This window comes from Cervus canadensis, chromosome 10 (assembly GCF_019320065.1).
Source record: "Cervus canadensis isolate Bull #8, Minnesota chromosome 10, ASM1932006v1, whole genome shotgun sequence".
NCBI classification, from domain to species: domain Eukaryota; kingdom Metazoa; phylum Chordata; class Mammalia; order Artiodactyla; family Cervidae; genus Cervus; species Cervus canadensis.
In genome coordinates this window covers 82814-105860 of record NC_057395.1, presented here as the reverse complement: position 1 = coordinate 105860, position 23047 = coordinate 82814, and the positions used below count along the sequence as shown (strand labels likewise).

General features: G+C 36.0%; 1 protein-coding gene across 1 annotated transcript in view; it reads right to left on the bottom strand.

The window, feature by feature from the left end:
- The window catches only part of LOC122448446 (coiled-coil domain-containing protein 7-like), a 76840-nt gene extending 53793 nt beyond the window's left edge, over window positions 1-23047 (bottom strand). Inside the window, exons 1-11 of the mRNA XM_043479753.1 lie at window positions 22852-23047; window positions 19491-19820; window positions 17708-17800; window positions 14584-14667; window positions 12906-12926; window positions 12576-12608; window positions 10923-11089; window positions 7266-7327; window positions 5449-5505; window positions 3060-3132; window positions 44-74 (exon numbers count right to left, since the gene is read on the bottom strand). Of these exons, the coding sequence (XP_043335688.1) occupies window positions 44-74; window positions 3060-3132; window positions 5449-5505; window positions 7266-7327; window positions 10923-11089; window positions 12576-12608; window positions 12906-12926; window positions 14584-14667; window positions 17708-17800; window positions 19491-19769 (900 nt within the window). The 5' untranslated portion in view covers window positions 19770-19820; window positions 22852-23047. The remainder of the gene's footprint in view (window positions 1-43; window positions 75-3059; window positions 3133-5448; window positions 5506-7265; window positions 7328-10922; window positions 11090-12575; window positions 12609-12905; window positions 12927-14583; window positions 14668-17707; window positions 17801-19490; window positions 19821-22851) is intronic.

The following is a 23047-nucleotide window of genomic DNA, read 5'->3' as shown; positions in this document are numbered from 1 at the left end:
TCAAGGACAAAGTGCAAATTCAAACTGAGAGCACTATACTTACAGCCTCTAACATCAGTTGCTCATTCATAGCTCTGAAAAACAAACCAAAAATACCTATAATGTATTATAATTTTAAAATTTTATTTTTATGTAATATCATGTATTTTCTATGTAAAAAAATTAATATAAATAAGGTTAGAGTATACTTTGACTAGCATTCCAAAATTTCAATGTTCTTCCCAGAGACACTGTTCGATTGCTGTGTATCTTTCCAGGACTTGCTCCATGGATTTATATGATACTTTACATTCCTATTCTATACTTTTTCTTAATGAGCTGGATGTTTGTTTCCTTTTTGACATAAATGACATCACTGGATATGTTGTTCTCAACATTTTTTTCACTTAACACAACTTCTGAGATCTATTTATATAAGTAAATATAGATTCCTCTCACTCCCTTCAAATACAACTTCTGATTCCATATCAAGATTTGGCAAGCTTTTTCCATAAAGAACCAGATAGTGAGTCTTTTTACACTCTACAAACCAGTTGGTCTTGTCACTACCAGTCAGCTCTGTAGTGGATGTGGCTGTGTTCTAACAAAACTTTATAAACAGAAACAGGCTGCCGGCTAGATTTGACTCATGGACTGCAGCTTGCTGACAACTGTTCCATAGTACAGATAAACTATTTTTTGGACTAATGAGCTTTTTATTAATTATAATCAGAATTTTTTTAAGTTTTATTATGATTAACACACTATAAAATTAACTCACTTAAAAGTATACAATACCTTTTAACATATTCACTGAGTAACAATTATTGTTGTTTAGTTACTAAGTTGTGTCCAACTCTTTTCCAACCCCATGGACTGTACCCAACTAGGCACCTCTGTCTATGGGATTCTCCAGGCAAGAATACTGGAGTTGGTTGCCATTTCCTTCTCCAGGACATCTTCCTGACCCAGGGATTGAACCTGTGTCTCCTGCATTGGAGGTGGATTCTTTACTGCTGAGCCACCAGTAAAGCCCAACAGTGACTATTACCACTATCTAATTTTAGCACATTTTAATTACCTCAGAAAGAAATGTGGTAGCCATTAGCACTCACTGGCCATTTTTCCCAGCACTACTTCGGTCCTGGCAGTCACAAGTCTATTTTCTGTCACTATATATTTCATATAAAAAGAATTACAAAATACGTGGTCTTTTGAGACTGTTTTCTTTACCTAGCATAATGTTTGTAACACATATTAGTACAGCGTTCCTTTTATTGCAAATAACATTGCATTGTATGGATATAATCACTCTATTGATTCATTTGTCAGTTTTATAGGCATTTGGGTTGTTTCCACTTTGGGGCCATTATGAATAATGCTACTATGAATATACTTGCCCAAGTTTTTGTGTGGACAAATATTTTCATTTCTATTAGGTATAAACATAGAAACAGAATTTCTTAGTCATATATCAACTGTATATTTAATATTCTGAGCAACTGGCAAACTATTCCATAGCAGATGTACCACTTAAATTCCCACCAGCAATGTATGAGGGTCCCAATTTCTCTACATCCTTACCAATACTGGTTACTGTCCATTGTTTTCATTGATATTATAGCCATCACAGTGCTAGTGGATATGAAGAGGTATATGACTATAGTTTTGATTCCCTAGTAACTAATGATGTTCAGTATCTTTTCCTGTGCTCATTGACCCTTTGTGTATACTGTGTGGCAAAATACTTATTTGGATTATTTGCCCATTGTCAAATATGATTATTTATCTTTTTTATGATTGAGGTTAAGAGTGCTTTTGTATATTCTGGGTATAAGTCCCATATCAAATACATGATTTATGAACAGTTTTCACATTCTATGATTGTCTTCTCATGTTCCTAATGGTATTATTTGCAGCACAAGTTTTTAAGTTCATTTATTTTTTCTTTAGTTGGTTGTTCTTTTGATATCTTAAGAAACCACTGGCTAACTCTAAGTAAAAATATTTACTCCTGTATTTAAAAGGTTTAGTTTTAGCTCTGAAATTTACATCTGGTAATTTTGAATTAATTTCTGTGTATGGCACAAAGAAAAGGATCTAACTTCATTCTTCTGCATATGGATATTCAGTTCTCTAAGCACAGTTATTAAAAAAAATTATTCTTTCCTTACTGAATGGTCTTGACCTCCATGTTGATAATCAGTTAACCATAAATGTAATGATTTATTTCTGGACATTATTTCCATTCATTCTAGTCCACTGATCTATATAGGTTTATCCTTACACCAGTATTACATTGTCTTGAGTACTATAGGTGTATACAGAGCTAAAACCACTGAAGTATGAGACCTCTAACTTTGTTCTTCTTAAGATTTCTTTGACTATTCTGAGTTCTCAGAGCTCTTTTCATCCTGAAAAACTGAAACTCTATACCCATAAAGAAAGAACTTCCCATTCCTCATCCCTCCTGGCAACCACCATTCTATTTTCTCTCTGGGTGAATCTGACTACTTAAAATGCCTCATAAGTGAAATCACACAATTTTGTCTTTTATGACTGGCTTATAATTACTCAGCATTAAGGTCCTCAAGATTCATCCATGTTGTACCATACGTTAGAATTTCTTTCCCTTTTAAGGTTGAATAATATTCCACTGTATGTAGACGACACATTTTCTTTATCCATTCATCCATCACTGGATACTTGGGTTGCTTCCACCTCTTTGCTATTGTGAATGATGCTACAGTGAACATGGCTGCACAAATATCTCTTCAAGACTGTAATTTCAATTTGGGGTGGGGGGTTACATTCCCAGAAATGAAACTGCTGTATCTCCACTTCATGATCCAAAAAAACTAATCATATTTTTTGAGGAATTGACATAGTATTTTCTGTTGTGGTCATACAGCTTCACAATCTGTATGATTATAATTTTAAGCTTCAAAATTAAACATATCATAAAAATTAACAAAATTAAAATGTTTAACAGTAGTTTTATTTTCTATGTTTCCAATTTATCTGAAATAAATATGCACTTGTCTTTATAATGAGGAAAAGGAGTTATTTTAGAAGCTTACCTTTCTAATTTATTTGCCTGATTTTCAAATATTCTCAACATGGTATTCAATTGATTAGTTACAGGAGAAGTTTCTATTGTTAAAAAAAAAAAAGGAAAACATTTAAAGGTATTACAAATGGCAGAGGCTATATGTATATGCTGACAAAACTCACTGCTATATGTGAGAACCAAACAATGAGGAAACAGCAGAAATATGCAACACATAACAAGGGGACCAAAAAAATCAAGTATATCAAGAAGCTAAGTAAACCAGAGACCTAGCTCCCTGATTATTCAAAGAGTATATTGGGAGAAGTCAGCTTCAGAAGAATAAAATTCAGAATTTCTTATAGGTAAGAGAGTATTTAATAATGCTTGTACAGAAAGTAATATGGTGTAACAAACAACATTTTAAAATTAATCCAATAAAAGCATAGCACATAATTTTAAATTATGTCCTGTATACAGTAAAAGATTACAAAAAATGAAGTATTATTTATGCCACAATCTGAAAAACAGTTCTCAAGAGGGAGAAAGGACCCTGCTATGGACTGAATATTTGTGTTCACCCAAATTCATGTTAAAATCCTAATCTCCAATACAATAATAATTAGAGACGGGGTCTTTGAGAGACAATTAAATCATGAGAATAGAGCCATGTGAGACACAAGAGAGCTTGCTTGCTCTCTCCTCATGGTCTCTCCATTATTTAAGGACACAGCAAGATGTCCATCTGCAATACAGGAAGAAAGCTCTCACCAGAACCTGACCAGGATGGAACCCTGATTTGAACTTCTCAGCCTCCAGAACCATGAGAAATACCTTTCTATTGCTTGATCCACTCAGTCTATGGCAATTTGTTATGGCAGCCCCTATAATGGGCCCATATCTACAATTCTACTAGTTCAGGAATTTCAACTCAGTAGCATAGAACATGTAGATGGGAATATTACACATCCATTGCCAAATGGAACAGCTTGGGAAATCATTCAATTGAGCTTCCTCAAGACCTCATTATGAATGACCTTAAAACAGAACAAAAAAGATCAGAGAATCCAAGTCTCATTGAACTGTTCTATTATAGTTAAGACCCTTTTCCGAGCAGAGTGTCTCTGGCTAACAAAGTGGTTTAAAAGTTATTTTAAAGCAGACAAATTTTTCCTTAAAAATTATGAGTAAAATTTCTACTTGTATATTTTATTATTTTAGAATGGTTTTATGATTAGAAGATGTGTTCCACTGGTCTACAAGTGGGCACAGAGACCTCTGTTTTTGTCCATGATGGTGCATCAGGGACCAGAGGTACACTTTCACTTTAAACCTATTAAAAACTGGACAAATATATGATATAGTATTCAGACACCAGAAAACAGAAGGGATAAGGCAGTAATCCCTCACAGAAGGAAAACAAGGAATTGCTCAGTGACGAGCTTACCTTACTGCCTGAAGTCCCAGACCACAGCATAAGGAAGGGAAACCCAGATAAATTACTGGTCTCCTTGAGTTCAGAGACAAGGTTTAGAGACTGGAGAGGCCAAAGCAGCCAGAATTCACAGGGCGCAGTAGTAGACAGAAGGCAGCTGCACAGATTGAGGAAGACAGAGCTCCACAGACATGCAAATGGTTCCCCCTAAAGCAGACAGAGACTTTTACTGTCTACTCCAAAGCTCTAGATATCTTTCTATCCAACCTAGTCAGTCAGGGCTGCCTCACATCAGAAGTCTCTATAGATCTTGGGAGTACCGTAGAATTTATAGCAGGCCTTCATTTAAACATGACACTGTTAGAGTTTATAGCTGAAGCTGAAAGAGAACAGGATTACCATCAACTTTTTCTAACCAAGTCTTATTTCCCACTTTCAAAACAGTATTCCACAGCACACATGATTGTTTAAAAATTCTCCCCAGTATTAAGACATAAAAAAAGGCAGTTTCTCCTTTCTGTTGATAAGTAGTCAGAAGTTTGAGTTCTAGCAGCTCTTTATATTCATGAATTAATAGGTACTCAGCTACAGTCAAAGTATAAGTATATATGGGATGATCTGTAATTCACAGTAACATAGTCTACAAATGACCTCTTAAATTTATCACTGCTCCTTCCTCAAAGGTCTACCACCTCTGCAACACTTTTGTAGCATAGTCTAATCATAATTAAAAATCCTCCATTCCAAGTAATAACATGGAACGCCTTAAAAATGAGTCTGTTAAAAAAAAAAAAACAGTATTTTTGGTAGGTAGCTAACTAGGAATTTCAATATTTACTTGATAGTCAGCTCAACTGTACGACTCCAAACTCCAGGGAATTTATGTTTTAAATTAACAAGTATTATTTTGAATTATAGAAAATTATAGAAATTAATATACATAAAGAGGTTATTAATACAATATGTTCAATGAGTAGAAACTTACGTGGCTCAGTCACAGAAACATCTGTAATTTCTTCAGTTGACTGTGTTTTTATGAATTCTGAAATAATTAATAGTTGTAAGTTTCAATATCAATCATATATATCAATTGAATTTAGATTTCATAGTTTTTTAATAACTCATTCAAGAGAAAATTCTTGGGCTTCCCTGGTGGCTCACTGGGAAAGAATCCGCCTGCCAGTGCAGGAGACACAGGTGCAATCTTGTTGGGGAAGATGCTGCATGGAGCAGAGCAACTGAGTCTGCATCACAACTGAGTCTGAACTCAGGAGCCTGTGAGTCACAACTACTGAAGCCCAAGCACGCTCTGCAACAGAGAGAAGCCTGTGCACTGCACCTAGAGAGCAGCCCCAGCTCTCTCCAACTAGAGAAAACACCTGCACAGCAACAAAGACCCAGCACAACCAAATTTAAGTAAATATTTTTTAAAAAAGAGAACACAAAAAGCCTAAGAAAAGCAACAAAGCTGCCAATATTGTAGAGGCTCTAAATCAGGCAACAAATTGTAACATCTAAAAAAATGTGCATTAACAACTGAGTGATGTGAACTCACCATTTTCTCAGCAAAACCTGTTTTTCCTCTAATATCTCCCAGTTACGGTTACCATCATCTAATCTCCCTTCCTTTCATATCCAAATCTGCCCCCTTTTTCTAATACAGGCAGTTATCACACATTTAAGACACAGCAGTTAACTTCCCTTTCTTACTCCCACCCCCCAAATCTAGCTTCTCAATGTGGCCAGAATAATCTAAAATTCAACATGTCACTTCCCTATTAAAAAAAGTCTTCAATGATTCCCTAATTAAATATGGGGGTGGGGGGGAGAAAGTGTTCCTTAGCACAGCATTTAATCCCTTGGCACTGGCTTTCTCCTATCTTATCCCTTCCTATTACTCCATACTTGAATACCATACCAGTAGTAAGGTGGTGCTAGTGATAAAGAACCCACCTGCCAATGGAGGAGACAGAGAAGACGTGGGTTTGATCCTTGGGTTAGGAAGATACTCTGGAGGAGCGCATGGCAACCCACTCCAGTATTCTTGCCTGGAGAATCCCCTGGACAGAGGAGCCTGGAGGGCTATGGTCCGTGGGGTCGCAAAGAGTTGGACACAACTGAAGCAAATGAGCATGCACAGGCAGTAATTCCCTATTCATGCTGTTTCTCATGCTATACCCTCTTCTTAAAATACCAAATATCTCCCTTCTCAACTTGACAAAATCTTACCGATCTATTATCGTTGTTTAGTCACAACGTTGTGTTTGACTCTGCAACCCCATGGATTGTAGCCCTTCAGGCTCCTTTGTCATGGGATTTCCCAGGCAAGAAAACTGGAGTGGGTTGCCATTTCCTTCTCCAAGGGATGTTGCAGACCCAGGGATGAAATCCACATCTCCTGCACTGGTATGCAGATTCTTTACCACTGAGGCCACCAGGGAAGCCCTTTAAGGTTGCATAAAACCTTAAGTCTCTCAGGCTGAACAAGTTGGCTCTTTTCTGTGGAATCACTGCAAATAACACATATCTTTTTCATGCATTACACTATATTAAGATAATACACAATGTGCTTGTATCAAGAACATGTTGTGGATGTTGAGGGTAAAAACCAAGTTTTATTATTTTTGTATACTCCCAGAATCTGAAACATAAACTTTTACTGAAAAGGTCAACTACTATTGAACATCTTTAAATTTATCATTGTATAATTTATATGGCTATAAATTTTTACACTTGAAATCTCAAAATGTTAGTGTATTTAGGAAACCCTATAAAGGCTCGACTTGTGCAAAATATTATCACCTTCAATTTTCTGCTTCACAGTTTCATAAGTTTGCACATCTTCTGGTGGCATTTCCCTATCCCTGTTAAAATTTAAATAAATAAAACATATTATCAAACAATTTAAATTACACTTAAGAACCAGAATACATGCTTTAGACATATGCAGTTAGTAAAATAAAATTTAATGTTTTAACCTTTATTCAGACATTAAGGTAAATTACCTAGTAAATAAGTAAAAAGTATCAAACTATGTAATTCTTTGAACTCTATATATTCACAGAATGTATTCCATGAATTGGGCATATTCCATGAATATAATTAGGCATACCATGTATATGATGTATTCCATGAATATAATTAGGTATACCAACAACCACATAAATGAAACCAGTAAAAATATATTTGGTATAAGCATGAGATTTCTTTGTAACAGTGTATTATTAATATGTAATCAATTGTTAAGAGCACAAGTGTCAGACTTCTAGAGTCAGACAGCTTGGCTCAAAACCTGTTTTATCCATTTACTAACTATGTGATCTTGGGTAAGTCATTTAACCTGAGCCTCAGTTTCTTAATCTATCAAAATTGGGTATTAGTGTACGTATTTCATAAAGTAGGACCAAAAGACACACATAAAGTTACTAGGAAAATACCTAGCACACATCTGATGCTTAAATTTCAAGTACTAATAGTAACATATGAAATTAATCCCATGCTTCACAATAGATAGCACAGGTGAATTTATAACTGAACCTCAGAACCAAGGCTCTGTTATGCAGTTCCCATTGAAGTCAACCAACACAAGTATCATTCCCTTCATTCCTTTAAGTCTAGTCATTGACAGATGGAGATATCAATGAAGTTACTACATAATAAATAGTAGCCTCTCCCAATTATGGATATTTTCTATTTTAACATTGTAAGGTGAAAGCGTTTTGTTAATGTTTAATGTAAAAAAAAATGGTTGTTGATAAACGGAAAGTTTTACTAGGATAAGTTACTATACCAGATACGGTTAGGGATGGGGAACAAATGAGTTGAATTCAGGTATCCATAAAAACTTTTATTTCTTTACTGTTTATTACATGTGATAGGAAATATGTAGACAAGCATGACTGGTTCTGATCTTAAGAAAGTTAACAATCTTGACAGGAAAACTTACATATGAATAATCAATAACTTATGAAGTTAACTTGGTAGCTAATCATTGATTAATTCACAATAAAACTATTAGGTATATTATTTGTTGTCAAACAATAGGGGACAAGAAAAAAGTAAAAAAAGAAGAGATCACTACAGGATGGATTTCTCAACCCCATTACTATCAACATTTTAGACTGGATAATTCTTTGTTGTAGGGGCCTGTCTTGTGTATTTTAGAATGCAGCATCTCTGACCTGTACCTAGTAAGTGCCAGGAGCATTCTCCCACTCCCTAGTTGTGACAATCAAAGTGTCTACATACAAGTGTCTCCTGGGGCACAAAACAGCCCCCATGTGAGAATCAGTGCTATAAAGAAGCTCTACCAGGGCACTCTATCAATATTACACAGGTCTATAAAATCTACATAAATAAGACTTGACAGCAGCCAGATCCAAATCTTAGTAGAATGCCCTAAAATTTCTGTGAGAGAAAGAGAAGATAAGCCTGGTGAAGAGTTTCTCATTCCTGTCTCATGGAAGACTGACACAAACTCATTTTTCATCTATCCCCTATTTTCAGTTGAACACCGGGCTTTCTATCCCTCTCTTCCTTACAGCCCACCTGAAGGCTTCCGTTAAGACTATAAAGATGCAAACAGCAGAAACTAACACAACACTGCAAATCAACCATACTCCAATAAAAAATAATCAAAAATAAAAACATTATAAAGATGCATGGCTCTAGCTTAGACTTTGCTCCTTCATTTCAGCAACAAATTGCTTCTCTAGCCTGTCATCTGGTCCCTTCTGCTCTGTGTCGTCCTGTGGAACAAGGAACACAGGGAGCTGACACCGTGCTGATCTTGCTCTTGCTGTTGGCCTAAGTAATTCAAGACAATTTGTGCCCACTGTCTCCGTACTACCCTAATATTCCAAAGTATGATAAGCCAATCTCATAGTTACCACTGTGCTGCTACTTCAGGGCTGCCTGCTTGCCAATAATGTAAACAAAAGTATGTTTGAAAAATAGTTTTAAGCTACAATGAAAGGGGATAGAAAGTACTGAGGAAGTTTAGCAGAATGAATTGGAAATAATTGGGCAAATTATGAAGTTTTTGAAGATTATAAATCAGATATACTAGTGAAATATCTCAAAACTGGAACTTTGTTCAAGCTAACTTCTCACTAAGGGAGAAAAGGTCTGATATTCATACAGTGGTATTATGTAACAGTAACACTGGAATTCCACTGACCCAATTGGAAAACAGCTCTGCCCTGAGCCATTCAAGTTTCTGCCAACTGCCCTGGCCCCTCCACCTTCCCAGGATCCAGCACCTAAAGGAGTAATCCTTAGCACATACAGGATATCTATTATAATCAGTTGGTGCCCATATTATCCTGGTTCTTCACATATTTGGCACTACCACCAAGAACAAAACAGTACGTGCCTAAAGAATATAAATTACACATGCACACTTTTCTAGTACCAAAAAAATTTTAAAAAGGAAAATTATAGTTTGGGTTGGAAATAAAAGCAGAGTAAAAATATTTTATGTCAAATATAGGAGGAAATGCTGCCATTTGTGACAATATGGATGAACCTGGATGATGTTACACCCAGTGACGTAAGTCAGAGAAAGATGATTAATGTGTTATTTCACTTACATGTAGAGGCTAAAAACTCAAATTCTTAGAAACAGAAAGTAAAATGGTGGCTGCCAGGGGCTGAAGGGGGTTAGGAAGATGGGGTAGTGTTGGTCAAAAAGTACAAACTTTCAGTTATAAGTTGAAAAAGTCCTAAAGATCTAATGTACAGCATGGTGTTCACTGTTCATAATACTACTGCTATCATATACCTGACGTTGCTGAAAGAGTAGATCCGAAGTGTTCTCAAGGAAAAATAATAACCACAGAGGTACAAAATATTCTATGAAGATACCCTATGAAGATATTATATGATGATTTACTCATCTATGTCATTTCCAGAGAGCTAAACCTCAGACAACAGAAATATTCTTGTAATCATTCATTTTAATCTTCCTCCCACCTACCGAAAAAAAGGATTTTTCTCAACAAAAAAGTAGTAATTCATTCTTTGGAACATATCCCTGTTCGTATGCAACACCAGTGATGGTGTTCTTGAACAATGAAATATTTCACTATGCCTTAAATATATTATGGAAGCTACCAAATCAAACTGAGAAGAGAGTTTATAAACCAGATATTTTAAAGCCAGCAGCATTCAACAGAACTGTCAAACAATAGCTATATGTGGCTACTAAGCACTTGAAATGTGCAAGTATGACTAAAAAATTGTTTTTTTAATTAAACTGAATTTTAATAGGCACAGGTGCCTAGAACCATTTCAAACTACTAAAAATTTCAAGTAGGAGCAAGCTAATTATACCTTCTAATGTGATTTAGAAGCTCTATGTACAGTATAGTACCTGAACCATTATCTTATATGTGTCACTAATTATATACCTACTCTTACTGTTTTCAATTCTTTTAACGCTTTTAACATTTTACTTACTTGGGTTTAGACAACAGTTCTCTGAAGGTGTATTTAGACCCTTCTTTAAGGCGATTTTTCAGTTCTTCAAGTTTGTGTACCTGCTTTACTATTTGTGCAATGCTTAAACTGACTGTTTTATCAGGAGTTGGAAATTCTGCTTCTGAAAAAGTTTGATCTTTGCTTATCTAAAAATAATAAAATTATCCAGTTACTTGGGAAATACACATTTTGCTCCCATACTCAAAAAAACTTCATATCACTTATCATATCTAAGTAAATTTTATATTATCAATCTATAGCTATAATCAAATACTAATTTTACAAATAAATGAGCAACTGCCTAGCAACAGAACTACAGTAAGTGTTGGTTTTAATATGTCAAAACTCAAATCCAATCTTCTATTTTTTTAATATATAGGGATTTTAAGTACGTTAAATAACAATTTTAGCAGGATCAGTTAAAGGCAACTCAAAATATTTTAAAAAGAATGCTAATCCTTGTGATGAGAGGATAAGTTGGGAAAAAAGCAGTTTAGCCATAGTTTTGCGGGCATAACAAAGAGAAATTCTAACACTGGGAACTTAAAACAGATACTTCACCTTAGTAACAGCTACCTGGAATGGGATTAAAGATGTAACAGCACGAAGTAAGTACCAGGCAATGTACTGGAAGTCTGAGATTGTGGGATGAAGAATAAATGGAAGGGAAGCAGGAGATAAATACCTTATGGACAAAGGCAAGATCCCAAATAAGAGGACACCAATTATAAACTAACCTAAAAAGTGACAAAGCAATCAGCTACAATTATCCATATACTGCCTGTCATCAAAAATCCACTCTCCATTGTCCCTGTTTATAGCAGTGGAACATCTCTACTTGACAGGCAGCATGATATTAACCTTTGTCAGCAGAGGGTCCTGAAAACTTCAGAGGAGGAAAAAGCTTTTCTTCCAAGTTCTGTCATCTCTCTCTGCTTAATCCTAGGGCAGTACACAGGGTAACTAGTAGTACTCACCTACAGCAAGTTTTAACAGCACCCACCCCCACGGATGGCTTTCTGGCAGGTCCCTGGTATGACACATTCCCCACAGGCATCTTCTCTCAGAACTTTAATTGGACTAAACAATAAACACAGCCAAGGTAGAACTAGTATAATTCTCTAACTCCCTAAAGCTACCCAGGAGATCATTCTGCTGTATTAATAACATATATAAAATCTTTTTCAAAGTAGAATTTAAAGCCCATAAGGATAGGGACCAGTATTCTTCAAACTGGTGGCAAAAATGTGAAAATGAAAGTATTAAAAAATCATTAAAGTAACATTAAATTCAAAGAAAAACAAATATAAAATTTTATGAATAAGCATACATCATACTATGAATTAATTTTTACACAGGAGAAATCTTTAAGTTGATAAGGCCTCTTGTCACTTATTTACTATTTTAAGTAAATTATGGAAAAAATAATAAGTCAAATTCAGAGGAGGCCAGACAATGCAAGAATATTGTGTATAAATCACTAAAATACATTGTATTCTACCTATTTATTCCTCCTCTTTCTAAGTCAAAAGATTATAACCAATGGTTATTAAAATTCTTAAATTTATACTTCACACTGATTTTCAAATGAGACAAAATATTAATTTAATTAATAAGAAATGCTATGCTTACCTCTTCCATCTGATTGACCTGTCGCTGAAACCACTTTAAAAAAAAGAAAACAAAAAGAAATATTGACAACTTAATTTCTGCAGTGAAATAAATGAGTCCATATGTCTATGTGTATGTGTGTGTCTGTGTATCAAATATTAGCCCTACATCAAATATCATTTTATCCTAGTGTTCAGAATGGCGCTGATGCCACATAAAACTGAAACATAAAATTTTTAAATATATATAGCAGCAAGTTTGCAAGCTTTTATGTTTTATTTCTTCAAAACTTAGAAAACTCATTTTATGCATTTCTGTATTAAATTATAGTAAGCAATATATTGAACATACCTTAAACAGAGATTCCAAAATCTGGAAAATAAAGTTTTAATTAAAACACTTAAAAATAAAATTCTCACAACATAAAATATCTAATTCAAGTCTCTTGACATTTTTAATCACCAAAGTACACTAGTTACTAAAATAAATCTATAATCTATAAATCTATAATCCAATCACAAACAAATCTATAATCCAATCACAAACAAATCCAAATCACAACAATTTTATATTTACAGATGGTTTTTAGCATATCTTGCCAAGACAATTTAGTTCTAAGAAAAGAAAGAATTTTCCATCCTTATAGATCTATATTTAAAAAACTCAATTCACATTTATGATTTCATGTATTTTCTTAATACAGGTAAGAAATAAAATTTAAATTCCTCTCAGAAAAGCATTTTTTTTCCCCCAGAGCAGATAGTACAACAATGAAAAGCATATCTTATCATCACTATTTCTTAAATATAACTTTGCTATACTAAAAGGTCTAAGAATCAAGATATAAAATACTACACTACTACTTGCTTTTTCTTTAGTGGAAAATGCAAAGAACTAGTTTGGGAGATTGAGAGAAAATGAATACACAAAACCCGTCACACAGTCTAAAATACCAATATTTACCACTTTCAAAATGTAATGCTAAACTGATAACCTTTGCCACAAAAAACAACCAAACTCAATCACAACCAAGTAAAACTTCTGAATTACACTATTAAAGAAAAATTTTATTACATACATTCAGGCAGAAGAAAAGTTGCTTCACTGAAAGAAATCAGAATAAGCATAGGGACTTTCCTGGCAGTCCATACTTACTTTAAAAACAATAAAATGTAAATACTACATATGAAAATACTAATGACCCAGTCAATGCTGTTCATAAAGGAAAAGTCACAGAAATAAATGCCTATGATAACAAATAATGCTTTCCAATGCCTTTTATAACAGCTTAAGGCTTTATGACCAACCTAGAAAGCATATTAAAAAGCAGAGACATTACTTTGCCAGCAAAGGTCCGTCTGGTCAAGGCTATGGTTTTTCCAGTGGTCATGTATGGATGTGAGAGTTGGACTGTGAAGAAAGCTGAGTGTTGAAGAATTGATGCTTTTGAACTGTGGTGTTGGAGAAGACTTTTGAGAGCCCCTTGGACCACAAGGAGATTCAACCAGTCCATCCTAAAGGAGATCAGTCCTGGGTGTTCACTGGAAGGACTGATGCTGAAGCTGAAACTCCAGTACTTTGGCCACCTCATGCAAAGAGTTGACTCACTGGAAAAGACCCTGATGATGGGAGGGATTGGGGGCAGGAAGAGGAGGGGACGGCAGAGGATAAGATGGCTGGACTGCATCACCGTCTTGATGGATATGAGTTTGAGTAAACTCTGGGAGTTGGTGATGGACAGGGGAGGCCTGGTGTGCTGAGATTCATGGGGTCGCAAAGGGTTGGACGTGACTGAGCGACTGAACTGAACTAAAGGCACTATATCTAAACTAATATTGCTGACTGGATTGTCATATTTAAGATCAAACAGCAAATATAACTAAGTATTTTTTTACTAAAATGTTACTAATAACTAATAATTTAATTAGTAATTATCAGTTTATATTGTTTTATTATTAATACTGTTTTTAACTTATGATTAAAATATTAAGTAATATCTTATACTTGGCAGTTTACACAGAATACATACATTATGTTCTTCCTTAGCTGCTGCTTCTAACTGAGTTGCAAATTGTGAACAACATATTAAGAATGAAGTCAGATCATCCCCAACCTTATGAAAAAAGCAGCAAAACACAGTCATTTTTATTTCGAAGTTCATAGGCATATCCATCCATATTTCAGTATATTTAACTATTTTTGAAAATAGTTTGTATATGTAAGTTATGTCCCTTGAAATGCATCAAGATAGGAAACCATGTTCACTACACTAGCAAATTCTCCCGCAAAGAAAGTACATTCTGAGAAGTGGTTCAATAATGACATAAACCCAACTATGCCTCTCCTTACATTTTCCTCTACACAGATGCAGAAAATCAGGCATTCCAGCCTCAGACTCCTAAAATTTAGGGGTAGTAAAAAATATATATACACTTAAATATGCATTATAATAATGCTTTGTGTTAAAAACGAATGCTGACTATGACTTCTGATTATAAGTATACTTGCCAAGAGGCATAGTTTTTCATCCTCTCTTAATGAGCAATAGAAATTTTTGAAGAAAAAGTTATATATTAAAATGTCACAATGACTGAATCTCTTTTAGTAGAGCACTGATTTGTAAATCAGACAATTGACCAAAGATTTTTAAAAAATCTCAGATGCTTATACACAGTTACAACATTTTCAACAGAATGTTCTCCAGGAGGAATATGTTCCCTCAACATTACATTTTAAACACACTCAAGTTCATACTTTTTTTATCATGGTAAAAACCTATAGTCATATAGGAGACAGAGGGGGAAACTAGTCATTCAGGAGAGTGGTAAAATGAATTAACCAGAATTACTATTCACCAATAGAAAATGAGACCATTTGAATACTTGGGGATTTCCTCCCACCTACATTAAGGTCACAAATAGAAGGTGAAGATAAATTTGATCAAGATACACATTCTTTTTCAAGTATATATGGAAATTATCCAGGACACATGCTGGGCCACAAAGTAAGCCTCACCAAATATAAGAAAACTGAAATAGTATCAAGCAAACTGTCTGACACTATGATGCCAGAAATCAATTACAAGGAAAAAAAACTGCAAAAAACACAAGTACATGGAGGCCAAACAATATGCTACTAAACAACCAATGGTTCACTGAAGAAATCAAAGATGAAATAAAAAAATACCCAGAAACAAATGAAAATGAGAACATTATGACCCAAAACCTATGGAATGCAGCTAAAGCAGTTCTACAGAGGGAAGTTTATAGCAATACAAGCTTATCTCTGGCAAGGAGAAAGATCTCAAACGACCTAACCTTATACCTAAAACAACTACAAAGAACAAATAAAACTCCAAGTTAGTAGAATAAAAGAAATCATAAAGAATCAGAGCTGAAATAAATTATAGACTAAAAGAAAAAAAAAAGAGAAAAGACCAATGAAACTAAAAGCTAGTTCTTTGAAAAATTAAACAAAATTGATAAACTTTTAGCTAGAGTCATCAAGAAAAGGGAGAGGACACAAATCAATAAGATCAGAAATGAAAAAGCAAAAGTTACAACCAAACCATAGAAATACAAAAGATTATGAGACTACCATGAGCAACTATATGCCAATAAAACGGACAACCTCAAAGAAATAAAAAACAAATAGAAAATATGAACAATTATCAGAAATGAAATTGAAAGAGCAATTTTAAAACTCCCAACAAAAGGATTAGATGACTTCACAGGTGAATTCTACCAAATATTTAGAGAAGAATTAACACCTATCCTTCTGAAAATATTCCAAAAAACTGTAGAGGAAACAACACTTCCAAACTCATGCTACTAGGCCATCATCACCCTGATACAAAAATCAGACACACCATGAAAAAGAAAATTATAGGACAGTATCACTGATAAACATAGATAAAAAAATCCCCCCCCAAAAAATATCCTCAAAATACTAGCAAACCTACTCCAACAATACAAGGACCATAAAATAAGATCAAGTGGGATTTATCCCAGGGATGCAAGGGTTTTTCAATATCTGCAATCAATGTGATACACCATATTAACAAATTGAAGAATAAAAACCATATGATAATCTCAAAAGATGCAGAAAACGTTTCTGATAAAATTCAACATCTACTTATGATAAAAAACTCTTTAGAAAGTGGGAATAGGGGCTTTCCCGGTGGTTAAGAATCTGCCTTGCAATAACAGGGATGTGGGGTAAGATCCCTGGTGGGGGAACTAAGAGCCTGCATGCCATATAGCATGGCCAAAAAGAGAGAGAGAAAGGAGGAAATAAAAACATTCAGATTGGACAAGAAGTAAAATTGTCCTTATTTGAAGATGACATAATTGCTTATGTACAAAACCCCAAAGTATCTATAGAAAAATCCTAGAATGAAAAAAGTACATTGAGCAAGTTTGCAAGATATAAGATCAGCACACGAAAAATCAATCATATTTATATACACTAATAACAAACAAGGAAAAAATTAAAAACACAATGCCATTAAAAATCATTCCAAGTAGCATGATATTAATGTGTAGATCTCAAGAAAAAGATACCAGATCTGTATGATGAAAATACAGAATGCTGAAAAAATAAATCAAACAAGAAATCAAATAAACCAAGAAACATACTGTGTTTGAAAGACCCAACACAGTGGTTGGGTTTAAAAGATCCAACATAGTTGTTTTATTACATGAAGCCAAACCCAATCCCTAACTAACAGAATTAATTATAAAATGGAATCACCTTAATAGTTACATCACTTCAATATATACAACAAATTCGTTAAAATTCAATAACCTCTTCAATATTCGGGACTCTTTTATTTAGCAAACCAAAAAATAGAAAAATAATTTCTTAACCCAATAAAGACTATACATTTGCAAATCAACTCCAACCAAAGCTTAAATATTAAGTAGGAGATACATTAGCATCAAAAGTAAGCTCAAGATACAGATATGCTTTAATTAAACTTTAAGATAAGTATTTGGCAGAGGATGGAAAAAATCAGTACAGTACTTTCAGGTTTCCGAAGACGATCATTTTCCTGGATGGCAAATTCATTCTGAGAACATACACAGATTCTAAAAGAAACTCTCAGCCCTTTACAGCATTAATGTCTCTACATTAGCATTACATACACTTACAGAAGAGGTTAATCCTTCAAGTTCAGGCTTCACAACTGCTTTTTCTCCATTTTGAGTGCCATATCCATAGGCTTCTTCCAAACTAGAAACCACCTATGAGAAAAATCAAAGCAAATTATGTACTTATGGTGTAAAAATTTTATTAATACATTAAACATAAAAATGTACTTAATCAACCATGTCAGAATCATTTTAGCAGTAAGACTTATTTCTGCCAGTGCCATACACTTAAATTTTCCATCTCATGCCCCACCTCATATCATCCTGAAGAAGCAGTATAAGCCATAGTCCTTGATTCCTCTCAATGAAGACAGGCCCTATGACTCTTCCATTTCTGCACTGAAGGGAGTCTATGAACAGCTGAAGCATCAACTTTGCTTACCACCAATGTATTCCTCAAAATCTGACTTGACTTTCCTTTCTTCCTTGGAGTAGGGAAAATAGAGAGATGGAGACCACAAGGCAATACGTTTTTAAAGGAAATTCTCTGAGCTAACCCTTTGAACTTGGAGCAAACTTGTACTTTGGAAGTTTGATGATCTATACTTTTTGCATATTTGTGCTATCCCTCACTGTTCTCACTTGGTATTGGGTACATGCACAACTCAATTCTGGATCAATGTGCAAAAAAGAAACTCAGAGAAAGGGAGATTACCACCACCTCCCTCCCCATCACTGAGAGCTAGAGTTTCTAAAGTGCAGAGAAGAGCTAACAGAGCAAGCATGAAACTTAGAAAGACCTATTCTTAGAAAGACCTGCTTATGTCTCAGAACCTGTATTTCAGGAGGGTTCCCACTGTTTACTGACTGATGATAATGGCTCACTGTCCCTAAATTCACTGTACAAACTGTATGATTTATGCTGAACACCTGCTTTCCTTCAGGGAGTATAGAATTTTGGTACATGCGGTCACGAAATTAAAAGATGCTTGCTCTTTGTCTATGACAAACCTAGACAGTTTATTAAAAAGCAGAGACATCACTTTGCCCACAAAGGTCTGTAGAGTCAAAACTCTGCCTTTTCCAATAGTCAGGTACAGATGTAAGAGTTGGACCATAAAGAAGGCTGAGCACTGAAGAATTGATGCCTTTGAATCATGGTGCTGGAGAAGATTCTTGAGAGTCCCTTGGACAACAAGGAGTTCAAACTAGTCAATCCTAAAGGAAATCAACCCTGAATAATCATTAGAAGGACATATGCTGAAGCTCCAAACTTTGGCCACGTGATGGGAAGCGCCAACTCATTGGAAAAGACTCTTCATGCTAGGAAAGATTGAGGGAAGGAGGTGAAGGGGGCGACAGAAGATGAGATGGTTGGATGGCATATTGATTCAATGGACATGAGTTTGAGCAAACTTTGGGAAACAGTGAAGGACAAGGCAGTCTGGTGTGCAGCAGTCCATGGACTCACAAAGAATCTGATACAACTGAGCTAGTTAACAACAAAAAGGCAGAGAGTACCAAGGTGACCAACCTCCAGTGAAACCCTGGGCACTGAGTCTCTAATAAACTCTTCTGGTATACATTTCACATGTGTGGCCACAATTTGCTGTTGGGGGAATTAAGCATGTCCTGTGTGACTCCAAAGGTAAAGAAACCTAGGAAGCCTGGACCTGGTTTCCTGCAGACTTCATCCCATGTGCCTTTTCCTTTTGCTGATTTTCCTTTTCTTTCACGATATCTTAGCTATCAATATGACCATATGCTGAGTCCAGTGAGTCTTCTCAGAAAATCACTAAACCTGGAAATGGTTATGGGGATCAAGCATCAACAAGTATCTTACCATCTTCAGATGTTTGGTAATTTTCCTGATCAATTCATCTTCTGCTATTAACTCCTTTGTCTTACTTGATGGAATGGGCAAAGCATACCTTACAATGGATTCTCCTGTTGGTGGAGATTTTAAGACCATCGGTTCAAGTTTCTCACGTGCTAATTTTGCACTATGTTTTTCCTTTGGTTTAGGTGACAATGGTGAATTAAATAGTCCTTTTTTAAATGTTAATTCTGGAACGTTTACCAATTTACTACTAGAGGTCAACAGATGCTTTACTGGCTTCATTTTGTTATTTACTTAGCTTCTGAATTATGGATGAAAAATTTCTATTCCTCCCTGTGAATAAAACATTAAGATTTCAGATTAAAAATAATGGCAGATTAAAAAGAATGAAAAAATACCATTTGCAACATGAATGGACATGGTGATTATCATACTAACTGAAGTAAGTCAGACAGACAAGTACCATATGAAATCACTTATCTGCAGAATCTTTAAAAAAAAAAACAAAACATACAAATGAACTTATTTACAAGACAGAAGCAAAATCACCAGAAAACAAACTTATGGTTACCAAAAGGTAAAGGTGGGGGGAACAGATAAATCTGGAGCTTAGGATTGGCACGTATACACTACTATATTTAAAATAAATAACAAGGACCTACTGTATAGCACAGGGACTTCTACTCAATACTCTGTAATAACCTAAATGGGAAAAGAACTTGAAAAAGAATAGATATATATGTACACACTAACTCAATAAATTTGCTAAGTGCTAACTTTCTGAAACACATTATAAATTAATTATACTTCAATACAAAACAAAAAAATTTTTAAAGAAACAAAAAGGGTAGCAGGATTATCAACTGATATGAAGATGGTGAATCCTAAAATCATCTCTGGAGAAACTACAAAATGGAGAGGGAAACATTCCTAACAGCAACAACTAAAACCCCTGTGAAAAACCCCTAGACGTGTGATTTATGAGTGGGCATTTAGGACAGGTGCTGAAAGGCAGGAAGAAGACAGTGGCAACAGTGAAAGAATGTATTTAGAAAACTTAAAAATTTTATTTTTACCTTTTTCCCATTCTTAAGCTAACACATGCCTTTTATGCATATTATTATTTCCACAGAAAGTAATAGCCTTTCAGCAGAGCAATATCAGGGCAGCACCAAAGTCATGCTGGAATAAGTAAGGAAGTAAGACAAGGCAGGCCTTAAATTTTCATCTGCCTACTTTTCTCTGTCCAAAGGTGATTAACATTCAGGACAATGCCTCCTCCCCAACATTTAAAAGCATGTGCTTGACCCTGGGAGTTGTCTGATAGACTGGCATAATTAAGATGAAATAGCATTGGTTCCCTGTTGTCTGAAGCACTCTACACCTAGATTAGTCCCAGAGTTGTGATCTGAAGTATGTCCTCTAAAAACACATGTTCAAGTCCTAACCCTTGATACCTGGGAATATGATCATATTTGAAAAGTCTTTGTAGATATGATCGAGTTAAAATTAAATCATATTGGATTAGGGTGGGCCCTAAACCCATTGACTGGTGTTACTATAAGAAAGGAGGCTTCGCTGGTGGCTCAGAGGTTAAAGCGTCTGCCTGCAATGCAGGAGATCCGGGTTCGATCCCTGGGTTGGGAAGATCCCCTGGAGAAGGAAATGGCAATCCACGCCAGTATTCTTGCCTGGAGAATACTCCATGGATGGAGGAGCCTGGTAGGCTTCAGTCCACGGGGACGCAAAGAGTCAACACAACTGAGCGACTTCACTTTCACTGTAAGAAAGGAATACCCGAAGACACTTGCACATAGACATACAAGGAAGAAAGCCATGAAATGACAAGGGCAGAGATTGGAGGGGTGCAGCCACAAGCCATGGAATATTAAGGATTGCCACCATCTACCAGAAGCTGGGAAGAAGCAAGAGGATTCTTTCCTAGAACTTTTAAGCAGAGCATAGCCCTGCCAACATCTTGATTTCAGACTCAGGCTCCAGAATGGTGAAAGAATAAATTTCTCTCACAATAAATTGTTTCAGGGACTTCCCAGGTGGCCCAAGCAGTTAAGCCTCTGTGCTCCCCAATCCCTGGTCAGAGAACTAGATCTCACAAGCTGAAACTCAGAGTTTGCATGATGAAATGAAAGATTCTTCCTGCAGCAACTAAAGATTCCACGTGCCACAACTAAGACCCCACGCAACCAAATAAATTTTAAAATAATTTTAATAAATTGTTTTAAGTCACCTTATTTGTGGCAATTTGGTACCACAGTCCTAGAAAGTAATTTGCTGACTGAAATGATTCAATAGAAAGAAAAAAGTATGACTGAGAGGGAACTGCTGTGAAGAAGTCCTTACATAAACAAAAAGAAAAGAGTTTTAAGGCACAATGGGCCAACACACTTTAGAGGAGGGAACAGAGTAAGTTTACCTAAAATAGAAGACGGGAAGGCAGAGATAATGGGCTACTTTAAGAAACCAACAGAAAAGGATGGGAAATTCAGCAGGTGCTAGTAATTAACCTAACCACTCCATCAAGCTCACCATAATTTTTTAAAAGTTACATATGGCGAATACTTACAAGAAAATACTTAATAATTTTACACTTCTGTTCCATTTAACCCTCCTAAACTCCAATACTTTGGCTACCTCACGCGAAGAGCTGACTCATTGGAAAAGACCCTGATGCTGGGAGGGATTGGGGGCAGGAGGAGGAGGAGGAGACGACAGAGGATGAGATGGTTGGATGGCATCACCAACTCGATGGACATGAGTCTGAGTAAACTCCGGGAGTTGGTGGTGGACAGGGAGGCCTGGCGTGCTGCGATTCATGGGGTCGCAAAGAGTCGGACACGACTGAGCGACTGAACTGAACTGAACAGTGCCAGGAGGTTGATTCTGTCTCACCAGAAATTTACCCAAGGCTACCAGTCATGCTGATTCAGTGGTAAAGAAACCAACTGCCAATGAAGGAGATGCGGGTCTGATCCCTAGGTCTGGAAGATCCCCTGGAGGAGGACAAAGAAACCAACTCCAGTATTCTTGCCTGGAGAATCCCATGGACAAGAGGAGCCTGGCAGGCTACAGCCCACGGGGTCACACAGAGTCAGACTGAGCAACAACCACCACCAGTCACTTTTCACCACGAAGACAAATGTACGGTGTTCCTTCAAGGATTCCCTTGATACTTTAAAGAGACATTATAGAAAAGGGGGAGCGAGGGGAGGCGGGATGTGGGTACAGCCCATGGACGACTGGCCTTAAAGTGTGCATCAAGATAAGAAAACGGAGAGAAAAACAAGGATGCTTCTGCCAGAGAAAATAGTGGAAACGCTTGGAGAGGACGAGGGAGGTAGCTCACCCCTCGGTGTAGCTGCTGACGCTGCGGGCACTCAGGTTACTGGGTAGGCTGGCGCTGCCCTGGCTGGCTCTAAGGTGAACTCGTTGGAAATTCTGAGCCTCCCGCACTTACTGCAGGACTGAAGCCCGCAAATCCTGCAGACGCCAGCCCTGCTGTTTTACAAACGGACATTTGTGCTGAAAGGAAAGGGCGGGCT